This window comes from Tetranychus urticae, chromosome 2 (genome assembly GCF_039701765.1).
Source record: "Tetranychus urticae isolate SD_2017Ah chromosome 2, NJAU_TeUrti_SD_1.0, whole genome shotgun sequence".
Taxonomy (NCBI): Eukaryota; Metazoa; Arthropoda; class Arachnida; order Trombidiformes; family Tetranychidae; genus Tetranychus; species Tetranychus urticae.
Genome location: NC_142959.1, coordinates 2,886,188 through 2,899,227, shown reverse-complemented (window position 1 = coordinate 2,899,227; position 13,040 = coordinate 2,886,188). Strand labels below are relative to the sequence as shown.

Sequence of the window (13,040 nt, the reverse complement as noted above, 5' to 3'; positions counted from 1 at the left end):
TTAATGAAGTATTGAGTCTAAAAAGTGAGACAATCAAATCAAGTGTTGAGGCTTTGTAGACTTTAGGGACATAAGTTTATTGGGGCTCTTAAAAAGTTTTTCCGATCCACAGGTTTCGAGAAAATTGAGATCGAATTTGAAACTTTGAATGCCTTTTATACATTTATGGAGACAGATTATTTCTTCAAGCTCATTTTTCTGGTGTAACTTTCGAACCCTTCTACACTTAGTACTTCGTTAAAACAATGAAGAATGTAACTAAAAAGACACAATCAACACAATTGTAGCATTTATGCACATTTATGCACAAATTGACACAAACACTGAAAGCAAAATGGGCAAAAACGGGTAAAAATTGAGTTCTCGACAAATTAAACTCTGTGAGTTTGTAGGGAAATAAAAACTGAGTCCATCTTATGATTTAAAGGTGTCTCTGATCGATAGTTTTCGAGATAATCGACGTTAAAGTTGAAACTTCGAACGCCTATTATAGCATTATGAAAGCAGATTTTTAGGTGAAACTCATTTTTCTGGTGTAACTTTCGATTCGCAACCAGAAAATACATTTATTTTGAGAAATAAACTTTTCTTCTCAGAATAAAACAGATCATTTCGATTTTCAGTTAAATCGACAAATTTCTATGGCCAAAAGAGTCAGTGAGCTGAAATTTATTACCAGTTCATAAATTTTGATGGTACACATCAACGATCTTGAACTTTGTTCAATTTATCGATTGAACCCTTGATTTTGGCCATTAACCTAAAAAACTTCAAGACTCAATATTTCGAGAATGGTTGCAGGTACAGTCATCATTCATTGACCAATCATGCGATCTCATTATGTGCTATAGTATACCGAAATTTCAGATAATTCAAGGAACCACAAAAAATGTTATAACATTATATTAACTAGGTTGTCAGATTTGATATTACCTTAACAAAGCTAGATGGTTACTTAAGATGTGTTGAAGAATATTTCACATCAAATGAATTAGTTCAGATTTCTACGTTAATTAGCCTTGTTATGTTATTGCCCATAATGAAATCTAATGATTAGCCAATGATTGATGATTTTAGATGTTACCATTCTGGAGATTCGGGACGCAAAGTTTGTAGGTCAATGTCCAAAAACAAAAGAACTATCGATGAATTGAAGAATATATTCAAGCCAGGATGTGAGCAATCAATTTTTATGGGCTCATAATAAGTTTCAGCTCCTTTAGCCTTACGGTCGCAGAAAGAGGTCGGTTCAATTGAAAATCGAACTGATCTGTTTTATTCTGAACACAAAATTTTATTCTTAAAAATAAGTGCATTTTCTGGTTGCAAAATAATAATTACATCAGTAAAATGAGTTGCACCGAAAAATCTGCTTTCATAATGCTATAAAAGGCGTTCGAAGTTTCAACTTTGACCTCGATTATATCGAAAACTATTGATCTTAGAAATCTTTCAATGGTAAGAGTTGACTCAGTTTTTATTTGTCTACAAACTAAAAGAGTCTAATTTGTCGAGAACCCAATTTTTACCCGGTTTTGCCCATTTTGCTTTCAGTGTTTGTGTCAATTTGTGGATAAATGGGCAAAAATGTTACAATTGTGTTTATTGTGTCTTTTTAGTTACATTCTTCATTCTTTTAACGAATTACTAAGTGTACAAGATGTGACAGTCAAGTTTAGAGTTGCGACTTTGCGGAGTTTATGGACATAAGTTTATTGGCGCTGTTAATAAGTTTTTACGATCGCTAGTTTTCAAGAAAATCGAGGTCAAGTTCGAAACTTTGAATGCCTTTTATACATTTATGGATACAGATTATTTCCTCGAACTCACTTTTCTAGTGTAACTTTCGATGGCCAACTACAAGGGCATTTTTTTGAGGAATAAACTTTTCTTCTCAGAATAAAACAGACCTGTTCGATTTCCCCCTAAATCGCTTGCTTTCTGTGACCAAAAGAGTCAGTGTGCTGAAATTTATTAATAGTTCATAAATTTAGTTGGTACACATCGACGATCGAACACTTTCTTCAATTAATGGTCAGTTCTCTCGATTTTGGCCCTTTGACTAAAAAATTTGAGACTCAATATTGCGATAACCTACAATCATCATTCTTTGACTAATTATGGGACTTTGCAATTGTTTATAATGTGATATGACTGAATACCAGAAAATTATTCGATACGTTTACTCAAAATAATTCTACTTTTATTGTACATTAAGCATTGATTTACAAAAACATCGGGTATGGCAATAACACCAACTCAATATCTGAATATCTTAAAGAAATGTGTAAATGTGTTTTCGGTAAACTTCATCTTAATAATAACTTATTACGCTATTACTTTACATCATACTAATTTTGTTGAAGTATTGAAAGACAGTAAATTATTATAACATTATTTGTCTAAATTTCAGAAGTGATTTGTATTATTTTTGCTCAATCAGTTTGTACTTTAATTAGTTTGACCCGATGATCAAAACAAGGATTGTAAAAGTGTATCAATATTATGATACAAAAAGTTAAAGATTTGCAAGGAGTTTCATAAGTCTTAATCAAGGATTCCAGTTCAACTCTTTCCTGTGATGAACAATGTGATCTTCAATGCAAGCCGCAACTATATCCATTCCATGAGCATAGCCAGACTTGAGACGGTAAGTAACAGATAGATTTTTAAACATGGCAGTTCTTAAAAACGCAGGAATCGAAAGAAAAGAGTCGAGTTCATCTTTTCCACCCTGAATGAGAAAGAAAAGCAAAAGTGTCATAAATAACTGAACCACTAAACAATGAACCAGAAAAGATTCCGTGAACAAGCAATTACTTACATGATCAAAAAGGATGTGTCGATGTGGTCCAGTATAGTTAGCCGCCAAAACGCAAGGATCCCACAGTTTAAGTGCTTCATCAGCACCATCGCCAAAATAAAACTTCATACATTCCATCAAAAGTGGACTCTGTCCAGGACTACAAATAGCCGAGAAAACCGAGATCGACTGAAACAAATCATGATGTCGAAGGGCATAATTCAAAGCGCCACAACCACCCATACTGTGACCAGCAATGCCACGTTTGTCTTGTAAAACGGGAAACTTGAATTCAACTAGAGGCATCAGTTCGTTCATCACATAGGAATACATTTTGAACTGTTCATAAGCTGGTTCAGTTGCATCCAAATAGAAACCGAACTGAGCAAGATATTTTGATGAAACTCTCTTTTCCATATCACCCATTGGTACAGGTCGAGGTTCTGGAGCGACAAAGATCATCTCATTTTCCGCGGCAAACTTTTGGAAGCCCGTTTTCAACGCGAACTCACGGTCTTCAGTAGCAGCTCCAGCAAACCAGTAGACAACGGGACATCGTTCACCTTTCACAGCTTTAGGAGGAAGATAAATTGAAAATTCGTGATCATTCTTCAAGAATTGACTGTGGTGTTGATAAGCTTTCTGGTATCCTCCATGGGATTTTAAGTCCCAAACCTCTTTCAGTTCACTCATGATATTGACTGAAGTTTTGGGTTTAAAATGAAATTATTTCAAATAACTTGAAATAAAAATGATTAATCATTGAAAACTGTCTCTGTTCAGTTTCGAAATAGACTCCCTTTAGATTCAGCCAACTCATTGATTAGTCTTGCTCAATATGTAATTTTCCGCATTAAAAATGGTTGACTATTCAAGGTTTAATTTCAGGCACTCATCAACGAGAGATTAAGCTAATTGTTTCCAATAGACAAAGAAGATAGTATCATGCCAGACAGATCAACTATTGTTCCTGTTGCTATCAAATTCACAAAAGTCGATATCGTTAATAACTGTAGGTAACTTTCCGTTGATTATTAAACTTGAGCTGTTAACTTTGAACATTAGCTTTTGTGTAATAACAAAATTTCTGACCATTTTGATAATGAGTTATGATTCAATAATAAAATATCCAACTTCGTTCTGTAACATAGTTTCATTATTTGAATATTTTTGCTTCCATTGCAACTACAAGAGGTTCATTCGTTTTACATTATACGATGAGAGGCCAAGCCTCTGAACATTTGTATTAATAATTAAGCCAATCATTTCCACTAACTCAGATTTGTCTGAATATTAGGAGGTATTTTTTTTATCGTAACAGCTTTGAGTTTGTGAAACACTCACATGAAAGAATGTCTAGTTTCTTCAGTTCCTAATCAATGGTGTTGGACAAAGATCAACATAATGCCATTGCCATTGTCCATTTCTTCACCGGTCACTATTTAAGAAGGCATTAATTTTACATCAAATTTCATTTCAATTTTCTTTAGTATAATGCACGTTTAACTTCTGGCCGTAGTTTGGCATTTTTGTCATGTAATAAGAACATGAAGTGAATAATTGGTCAACGGTTTTGATGAGCTCTATTTGCTGTTTATTAAAAACTGAAAAACTTAAAAACCTTTTACAAAATGCTTAACATGTAATGTCTATGCGAATTTTTAAGATTGTAATTAGTGTATAGATTCTGGTATACATTTTGATCATTTTGATATTTTGATCAATCAGATATGAGAGCTTGTTCAAGTTCAGGTTAACCGAGTTAGCAGTCTCCGCTTGGTCTGAAATAAGTCGACTGACAGCTCCTCATACAATCTCCCGTTACTTCAATGTACCAATGATTTGACGAGTCCGCCAACTGTTTCAATCATTATTTCAACCTTCCACCCACTTGATGAACCCACCGAATTTTCTCGATGCTCTGTTGCTTACACTGTAAGTCTTACAGTAAAAAAATTTCCTGATTTCTTAATCATTTTGTTGAAAATTGAATCGAAGAGATAAATTATGTCAATCGTGATGCTAATAATGTTTGATTGTTTTGAAGTGATTTATATCATTTTGTCTAATCAGTTACTTTAAAAAGTTGATAATCAACTAGGATTGTGAAAGTATTTAAAATATAATAAGTTCAGGAGTTGTTAACAGAGTCTAAACAAAGTTATAATCAAGGATTCCAATTCAACTCTTTCCTGTGATGAATAATGTGATCCTCAATGTAGGATGAAATTATCTCGATTCCATGAGTATAATCAGACCTAAGACGATAAGTAACAGATAAATTTTTATACATGGCGCTTTTCAAAAAATTAGGAGCCAAAACAAGGAAATCAAGTTCATCTTTGCCGCCCTAGAATAGGAAGAAGACAAAAATATCAAAATTAATAACTAAAATTAAAGCAATATTTCGTAACTATTCTGTACGCAACCAATTGATAAACAAGTTTCAGTTCCATGACACATTTTGTGTAGGAATGATAATTTTGACAGAGGCTTCAGCTCAAAACTAAATAAGTATCAGTGAATATTCAACAGAGTTTCAAACATAAGTATAATTTTGATAAGCGCCGTCTACTATACGTAAGAGGCTTAAGTATACCATTGGTAATATAGTAGACGGCGCTTATCAAAATACTGCATCAACAGATATTAATAAATATCATAAACAATGAGTGTTTAATAGATCTGAGCTTCAAAAAGAAAATCATTTTTGAATTTTAACTTCAGTTTAGTTTGATTGACCAAAGGTGCTGTTCATCTGTTGTACTCTTTTCTCGTTCAATTATCCAAAATTGTAAACTCTTTATTGTCTGTCATCTTCCATCATTAATGACTACAATTTTGTAGTTTTAATTTACTGTGGTTGCGATCAATGTCATTCAATCAATTACTCACATGATCAAAAAGGATGTGTCTATGTGGTCCTGTATAGTTGGCAGCCAAAACACAAGGATCGTATAATTTAGTAGCTTCTTCAGCACCTTCACCAAAATAATACTTCATCAATTCTTGGCCAATGGTACATTTACTGGGATTACAAACAGCTGAGAAAACCGAGATCGACTGGAACAAATCATGATGTCGTAGACCCAAATTCAATGCTCCCATCCCACCCATACTGTGACCAGCAATGCCACGTTTGTCTTGTAAAACGGGAAACTTGAATTCAACTAGAGGCATCAGCTCATCCATCACATAGGAATACATTTTAAACTGTTCATCATAAGGTGGCTCAGTTGCATCCAAATAGAAGCCAAATTGGACAAAATATTTGGACGATATTTCCTTTGCCATATCATTCAATGGTAAAGGTCTGGGTTCTGGAGCGACAACAATAATTTCATTTTCAGAGGCATACTTTTGGAAACCCGATTTCAACATGAATTCTCGGTCATCTGAAGCAGCTCCAGTAAGCCAGTAGACAACAGGACATCGTTCACCTTTCACAGCTTTAGGAGGAAGATAAATAGAAAATTCATGAGTATTCTTCAAAAATCGACTGTGATGTTGATAAGCTTTCTGGTATCCTTCATGGGATTTAAAGTTCCAAACCTCTTTCAATTCACTCATGATGTTGACAAACTGATTTAGTTTGAGTTGAAAATGAAGTGGTACAGCTTAACTTTAAATAAAAATGATTAATCTTCAATGAAACTTGAATTTCTTGTTTTTTATCTAACTTACGGTTGACATTGCTGCATATGTAATCTTTCCAATTGAAAATGTTTAACCATCCAATGTTTAATTGTTATCGGGCTAAAAACCAGAGATTAAACCAATTGTTTTCATTAGACAATGAGTGTAACACCAATACAGACGTATCAATAAGCTATTGTTGATATAATCAGATACAAAAAAACTGATATTGCCAATAATAGGTTATCTTCCTTTGATTTAATTGCTAAATAATTATCAAATAGACTAGACTGGATCTTTCAACTTTGAACTTTCATTTCAATTTTCTTCATGTTTAGTAAAAAGATCAGAATATGTGTGTCTTCAATTTTCATCTCCTAAACACAAAAAATCGAGAAAAATCGCACCAAGTGAAGTACTTCCCTTGTCAGATCAGTTTCATTATTCTTATGAATTGCTTCATTTTTCATTGTAACTTTTATTCAATGTAATCTTCAATCCTTTACTCATCAAAAATGGTCTACAACATGTTTGTTGATATGGAATGTATTGAATTATTATCTTTTTATCATTTCTGGTTATACAATTGTGAAAATACAATCCATCAATGATAACTCTAGCTAGTGCTTTTCAACTCAATTAAAATCAATTTCCTGCTTAAATATTAATTCAAACGAACAATCAAAAAATCATTTTTCCGATTGATATTTGAAAGCAGATAAATTCAAACTTATACCAATGGTTACAATTAAAACTATTAGTACAATCGACCTGGTCCTTGATGACAGTTGGAAATCACATCTGTATTCAAATTAAAACATTTGTAGCCATTGAGCACTAATTTTAAAGCATGATATAGATTCGTGCTGAATTGCTAAAAACTGAACGTGAATTCAATGTGCCATGGTAAGTGGCATTTAATGTATAAGGCGTTAATCGGGATTCAAAAATAGACAAGCAACATCAAGATTGAAGATGAAAAGATAGAGTGAGATTTAGGAAGAGAAGGAGACAATGAGACAATGAGAAAGAAGAGATTGTTAAACAAAAGGACTTTCCTTTGTGCTTTCAAGTGAATTCACTTTTCACTCTCAACGTGATTATAATGTATCGATTTGTTAACTTGTTTTTAATTATCGTTGCCATAAATTTTTATGGCAATGTTCAGTGTTCGTCCAGCAAGGAAGGACTTTTATTGACACCTTTAATTAAGGCTGGCCGAATTGCCGAGGCTCGTTCATCGGCTAGAGTTGTTTTGCCAAATGCTCCTCAAGTTGAAAGTTACTCTGGATACTTGACTGTCAATAAAGAAACTGGAAGCAATCTTTTCTTTTGGTTTTTCCCATCAAAGGTAAGGTTATTAACTCATTTATCAGCTGAATTATTCTTAAGAAATTTAATTTCCTTGTTTATTACAGAATAGCTCAGTTCCAGTCGCACTTTGGCTACAAGGAGGACCAGGTGCTGCATCAACTTATGCACTGTTCAATGAAAATGGACCCTTCAAAGTTGAATCTGATTTGACTCTAACCCTTAGACAATATCCTTGGACTGATATTTTCTCATATCTTTACATTGACCAGCCAGCTGGTACTGGATTCTCCTACACTGAAAATGAAGCTGGTTATGTCAAGAACCAAGAAGAAGTTGGTCGTGACCTGTATGAAGCTTTGTTACAGTTTTATGCCCTTTTCCCAGAATGGCGTCCAAATGATTTTTACGTCACTGGTGAATCATATGCTGGTAAATATGTTCCCGCTATTGCTTACAAGTTGCACCAAGAACGTGAATCATCCGGTATCAATTTGAAAGGAGTTGCAATTGGTAATGGTCTAGTTGATGGTGGTCTGATGTTCAGGTACTCTGACATTTTATATCAAACAGGCTTATTTGATTCTCATCAAGCTCAAAAAGGACGAGCGATTGAGAAGGAGATTCGTAAAGCTGCACGAGAGAAAAGGTGGCGAGATTGCTTCTATTTACAAGATCATCTTTTAGCCGGAGATCGAGTTCCATCATTCTTTACCAATGTAACAGGAATAACTAATTATTTCAATTCATTGTTAACCGTTAATCCAGTTGATACTACATACTCTGATAAATATTTGGCTCAAGAAGCTGTCCGAGAAGCTATTCATGTTGGAAACCGGACTGGTGATCCTGGAGATCAAGTGTATAATCATTTAATAGATGATTTCTGTCAATCAGTTGCTCCTTGGTTAGAGGCTTTGATGGACAATGACTACGAAGTTTTACTTTACAGTGGTTCACTTGACATTGTTGTTGGTGCCACTTGCACTGAAACCCTGATTAACACCTTGAGATGGAAAGGTGCTGCTGGATACAGTAAAACAGATAGGAAAATTTGGAGACTCGATGGTGAATCTGTTGAGGTACAAGGTTTTATAACTTCTTTCAAGAATTTCCATTATGTCGTAGTTCGTGGTGCTGGTCATATGGTTCCTCATGATCAACCTAAAGCTGCTTTTGAAATGATTACTAAATTTATCGAACGAAAGCTCTAAAATGATCTATAATCACGCCATTGTGATATACCATTGTTATTAATAGATGACAACTCGATGATAAAAAGATGAAAATTGTTACAAACATTATGCTGAAATAAATATCGATTAAAATTTAAAACAAAAATGTGTATTTATTTTTATCAAATGTTGACTGTTGAATCATTTCATTATTTAAATTTTATATGAAAAAGAACCCAAAATTCCAAGAGCTATTCAGAAAATCAACAAATTTATGCGCTAAGCTCAAATGATTAGTATTTCATACCAGGGTAAATCATCCTTCAACCTTTAACCAGTCATTTTTATAAAGAAATTTGAAACTTCATACAATGAAATCTTCATATCTTGATATTTATTATCAAAAGAACAGGAACTTATTGTTTCTTGTGACTCTGGATAATATTGTATAATACTGATGAAAATCATATTCACAGAGTATATTTGATTTTATGCCAGCTCTTGCAAAGCTAATGGATTGAAAATAACATCAGATTTCATTTTGGTTTGATCTTCATCATAATGATCTTAATTGTTTGCTAAGAAGTGCTTTTGAGTGTTTTGTGTACTTCAATTGCAAAACATCACATTCTATGTATGGACAACAAAAGCCTCTTCAATTCAAAGATATTTAATGATACTTGAAATGAATTTGGATGAAATTAGATGAATAAAATAGCAAAACAAAATAACAGCTAGTTTGGAATGATTTAGATCGTATTTCAACTAATCTGAGGCAAGCAGTTAACTCCATTTGATATTTCTTGTTTCAAATTTTCTCCACTGAAATCTCAAGTGTAAATCTCAAGTTGAAGTGAAAATTTTGTTGGACTCTCAGTCCATAATTGATTGCTCACATCCTGCCTCGAATATTTTTTTCAATTCATCGATAACTCTTTTGATTTTGGACATTGACCTAAAAACTTTGAGACTCGATATCTCGAGAATGATAGCACCTAAAATCATAATTCATTGGCTAATCATTTGATTTCATTATGAACAATAATATAAAAAGACTAATTAATGTAGAAATCTGAACTAATTCATGTGATATGGAATATTCTACTATACATCATAAGTAACTATCTACCGTTGTTAAGTCAGTATCAAATAAGACAGCCTAACTAATATAATGTTATAACTTTTTTTGTTGTTCCTTGAATTATCTGAAATTTAAACATATCCTAGCTCATGCTGAGATCGCATGATTAGTCAATGAATGATGACTGTAGCTGCTACCATATTGGATCTCGAAGTATTTTAAGTTGATAGCCAAAATCAAGCGATCAATAGATAAATTGAAGAAATTGTTAGATCGTTGATGTGTACTAGCAAAATTTATGAACTACTAATAAATTTCAGTTCTCTAACTTTTTTTGTCACAGAAATTGATCGATTTAACTGAAAATCGAAATGATCTGTTTTATTCTGAGAAGACAAGTTTATTCCTCAAAATAAAAGCCAATTCTTGTTGGCCATCGAAAGTTACACTAGAAAAGTGAGTTTGAGGAAATAATCTGTATCCATAGCTGTATAAAAGGCATTCAAAGTTTCGAACTCAACCTCGATTTTCTTGCAAACTAGCGATCGGAAAAGGTTTCTAATAGCAGCAATAAACTTTTGTCCCTAAACTCTGCAAAGTCCCAACTCTTAATTTGATTGTCACATCTTCTACACTTAGTACTTCGTTAAAACAATGAAGAATGTAACTAAAAAGACACAATAAACACAATTGTAACATTTTTGCACATTTATGCACAAATTGACACAAACACTGAAAGCAAAATGGGCAAAAACGGGTAAAAATTGAGTTCTCGACAAATTAAACTCTATGAGTTTGTAGGGAAATAAAAACTGAGTCCATCTGTATGATTTAAAGGTGTCTCTGATCGATAGTTTTCGAGATAATCGACGTTAAAGTTGAAACTTCGAACGCCTATTATAGCATTATGAAAGCAGATTTTTAGGTGAAACTCATTTTTCTGGTGTAACTTTCGATTCGCAACCAGAAAATACATTTATTTTGAGAAATAAACTTTTCTTCTCAGAATAAAACAGATCATTTCGATTTTCAACTAAATCGACAAATTTCTGTGGCCAAAAGAGTCAGTGAGCTGAAATTTATTAGAAGTTCATAAATTTTGATTGTATACATCAACGATCTTGAACTTTGTTCAATGTATCTATTGATCGCTTGATTTTGGCCATTAACCTAAAAAACTTCGAGACTCAATATTTCGAGAATGGTTGCAGGTACAATCATCATTCATTGACCAATCATGCGATCTCATTATGTGCTATGGTATACCGAAATTTCAGATAATTTAAGGAACCACAAAAAATGTTATAAAATTATATTAATTAGGTTGTCAGATTTGATATTACCTTAACAAAGCTAGACGGTTACTTACGATGTGTTGAAGAATATTCCACATCAAATGAATTAGTTCAGATTTCTACGTTAATTAGCCTTGTTATGTTATTGCCCATAATGAAATCTAATGATTAGCCAATGATTGATGATTTTAGATGTTACCATTCTCGAGATATCGGGACGCAAAGTTTTTAGGTCAATGTCCAAAAACAAAAGAACTATCGATGAATTGAAGAATTTATTCAAGCCAGGTTGTGAGCAATCAATTTTTATGGGCTCATAATAAGTTTCAGTTCCATTACTCTTACGGTCGCAGAAAGAGGTCGGTTTAATTGAAAATCGAACTTATCCGTTTTATTCTGAGAAGAAAAGTTTATTTCTCAAAATAAATACATTTTTTGGTTGCGAATCGAAAGTTACACCAGAAAAATGAGTTTCACCTAAAAATCTGCTTTCATAATGCTATAATAGGCGTTCGAAGTTTCAACTTTAACGTCGATTATCTCGAAAACTATCGATCAGAGACACCTTTAAATCATACAGATGGACTCAGTTTTTATTTCCCTACAAACTCATAGAGTTTAATTTGTCGAGAACTCAATTTTTACCCGTTTTTGCCCATTTTGCTTTCAGTGTTTGTGTCAATTTGTGCATAAATGTGCAAAAATGTTACAATTGTGTTTATTGTGTCTTTTTAGTTACATTCTTCATTGTTTTAACGAAGTACTAAGTGTAGAAGATGTGACAATCAAATTAAGAGTTGGGATTCTGCAGAGTTTAGGGACAAAAGTTTATTGCTGCTATTAGAAACCTTTTCCGATCGCTAGTTTGCAAGAAAATCGAGGTTGAGTTCGAAACTTTGAATGCCTTTTATACAGCTATGGATACAGATTATTTCCTCAAACTCACTTTTCTAGTGTAACTTTCGATGACCAACAAGAATTGGCTTTTATTTTGAGAAATAAACTTTTCTTCTCAGAATAAAACAGATCATTTCGTCTTTCGTTTAAATCTGTCAACTGATCTGTTTTAAAGGAAGCAGAAAGTTTTATTTCTTCAAATAAGTGCATTTTCTGGTTGCAAATCAAAAGTCACATTAGTGAAATGAGTTTCAACAAAACTTCTTTCATAATTGTATAAAAAGCGATCTACGTTTCAACTTCGTACTCGATTTTCTCGAAAACTGTCATTCAGGCATCTTTAAATCATACAAATTTGTGTGTACTTTTTATATCCCTACAAACCTAAAAGTTGAATCTTAACTTGAAATGACTAAATCATTCCAAATATAAGGTTGAATTTTGTTTTGGTTGCATAATTTAGTTCTCTACTGACAGTTGCAATCAACTTGAATGTTGCATAAATAGTTATTGCAAATTGATTTTATTTAAATGGTAATATTTGTATGGGAGGTTAGCCATGGGAGGTTGAAATATGCAATGGATACTAAAATAAATATTACATCTATTGGGGATTATATGGCAAAGACCAGGATATTATATAATTTGAATATCTTAGATAAACATGAAAATTCAAATGAAATGGTCGAAATTTTGGTTTTATCTCTGTATCAAGGCTTTCGGTGTAAGACTTAGGATTAATGAATAAACTCAACCTGGAATTTTTATCAAGAATATAAAATAAATCTTTAGTGATGCAAAAATCTCGAATAGTGTGAATTAATGAAAATTGGCAGCAAATG

The 13,040-nt window shown here is 32.9% G+C and overlaps 3 protein-coding genes across 3 annotated transcripts; 1 reads left to right on the top strand and 2 right to left on the bottom strand.

Moving 5' to 3' along the window:
• Positions 1 to 2,403: 2,403 nt before the first annotated feature.
• Positions 2,404 to 3,547, bottom strand: LOC107363367 (S-formylglutathione hydrolase). The gene is made up of 2 exons (XM_015930571.3): positions 2,825 to 3,547; positions 2,404 to 2,734 (listed from the first exon to the last, which is right to left on the bottom strand). Exons 1-2 carry the CDS (start codon positions 3,494 to 3,496, stop codon positions 2,552 to 2,554), a joined length of 855 nt encoding a protein of 284 aa, XP_015786057.2. The 5' UTR covers positions 3,497 to 3,547; the 3' UTR covers positions 2,404 to 2,551.
• Positions 3,548 to 4,834: 1,287 nt separating this feature from the next.
• On the bottom strand, positions 4,835 to 6,429 carry LOC107363748 (S-formylglutathione hydrolase). The gene is made up of 2 exons (XM_015931016.3): positions 5,699 to 6,429; positions 4,835 to 5,153 (listed from the first exon to the last, which is right to left on the bottom strand). Exons 1-2 carry the CDS (start codon positions 6,371 to 6,373, stop codon positions 4,971 to 4,973), a joined length of 858 nt encoding a protein of 285 aa, XP_015786502.1. The 5' UTR covers positions 6,374 to 6,429; the 3' UTR covers positions 4,835 to 4,970.
• A 1,095-nt stretch (positions 6,430 to 7,524) lies between these two features.
• LOC107363757 (putative serine carboxypeptidase CPVL) lies at positions 7,525 to 9,091 on the top strand. Its single transcript, XM_015931027.2, has 2 exons — positions 7,525 to 7,790; positions 7,858 to 9,091. The coding sequence occupies exons 1-2, from the start codon at positions 7,545 to 7,547 to the stop codon at positions 8,962 to 8,964; spliced, it is 1,353 nt and encodes a 450-aa protein (XP_015786513.1). The 5' UTR covers positions 7,525 to 7,544; the 3' UTR covers positions 8,965 to 9,091.
• Positions 9,092 to 13,040: the final 3,949 nt, after the last annotated feature.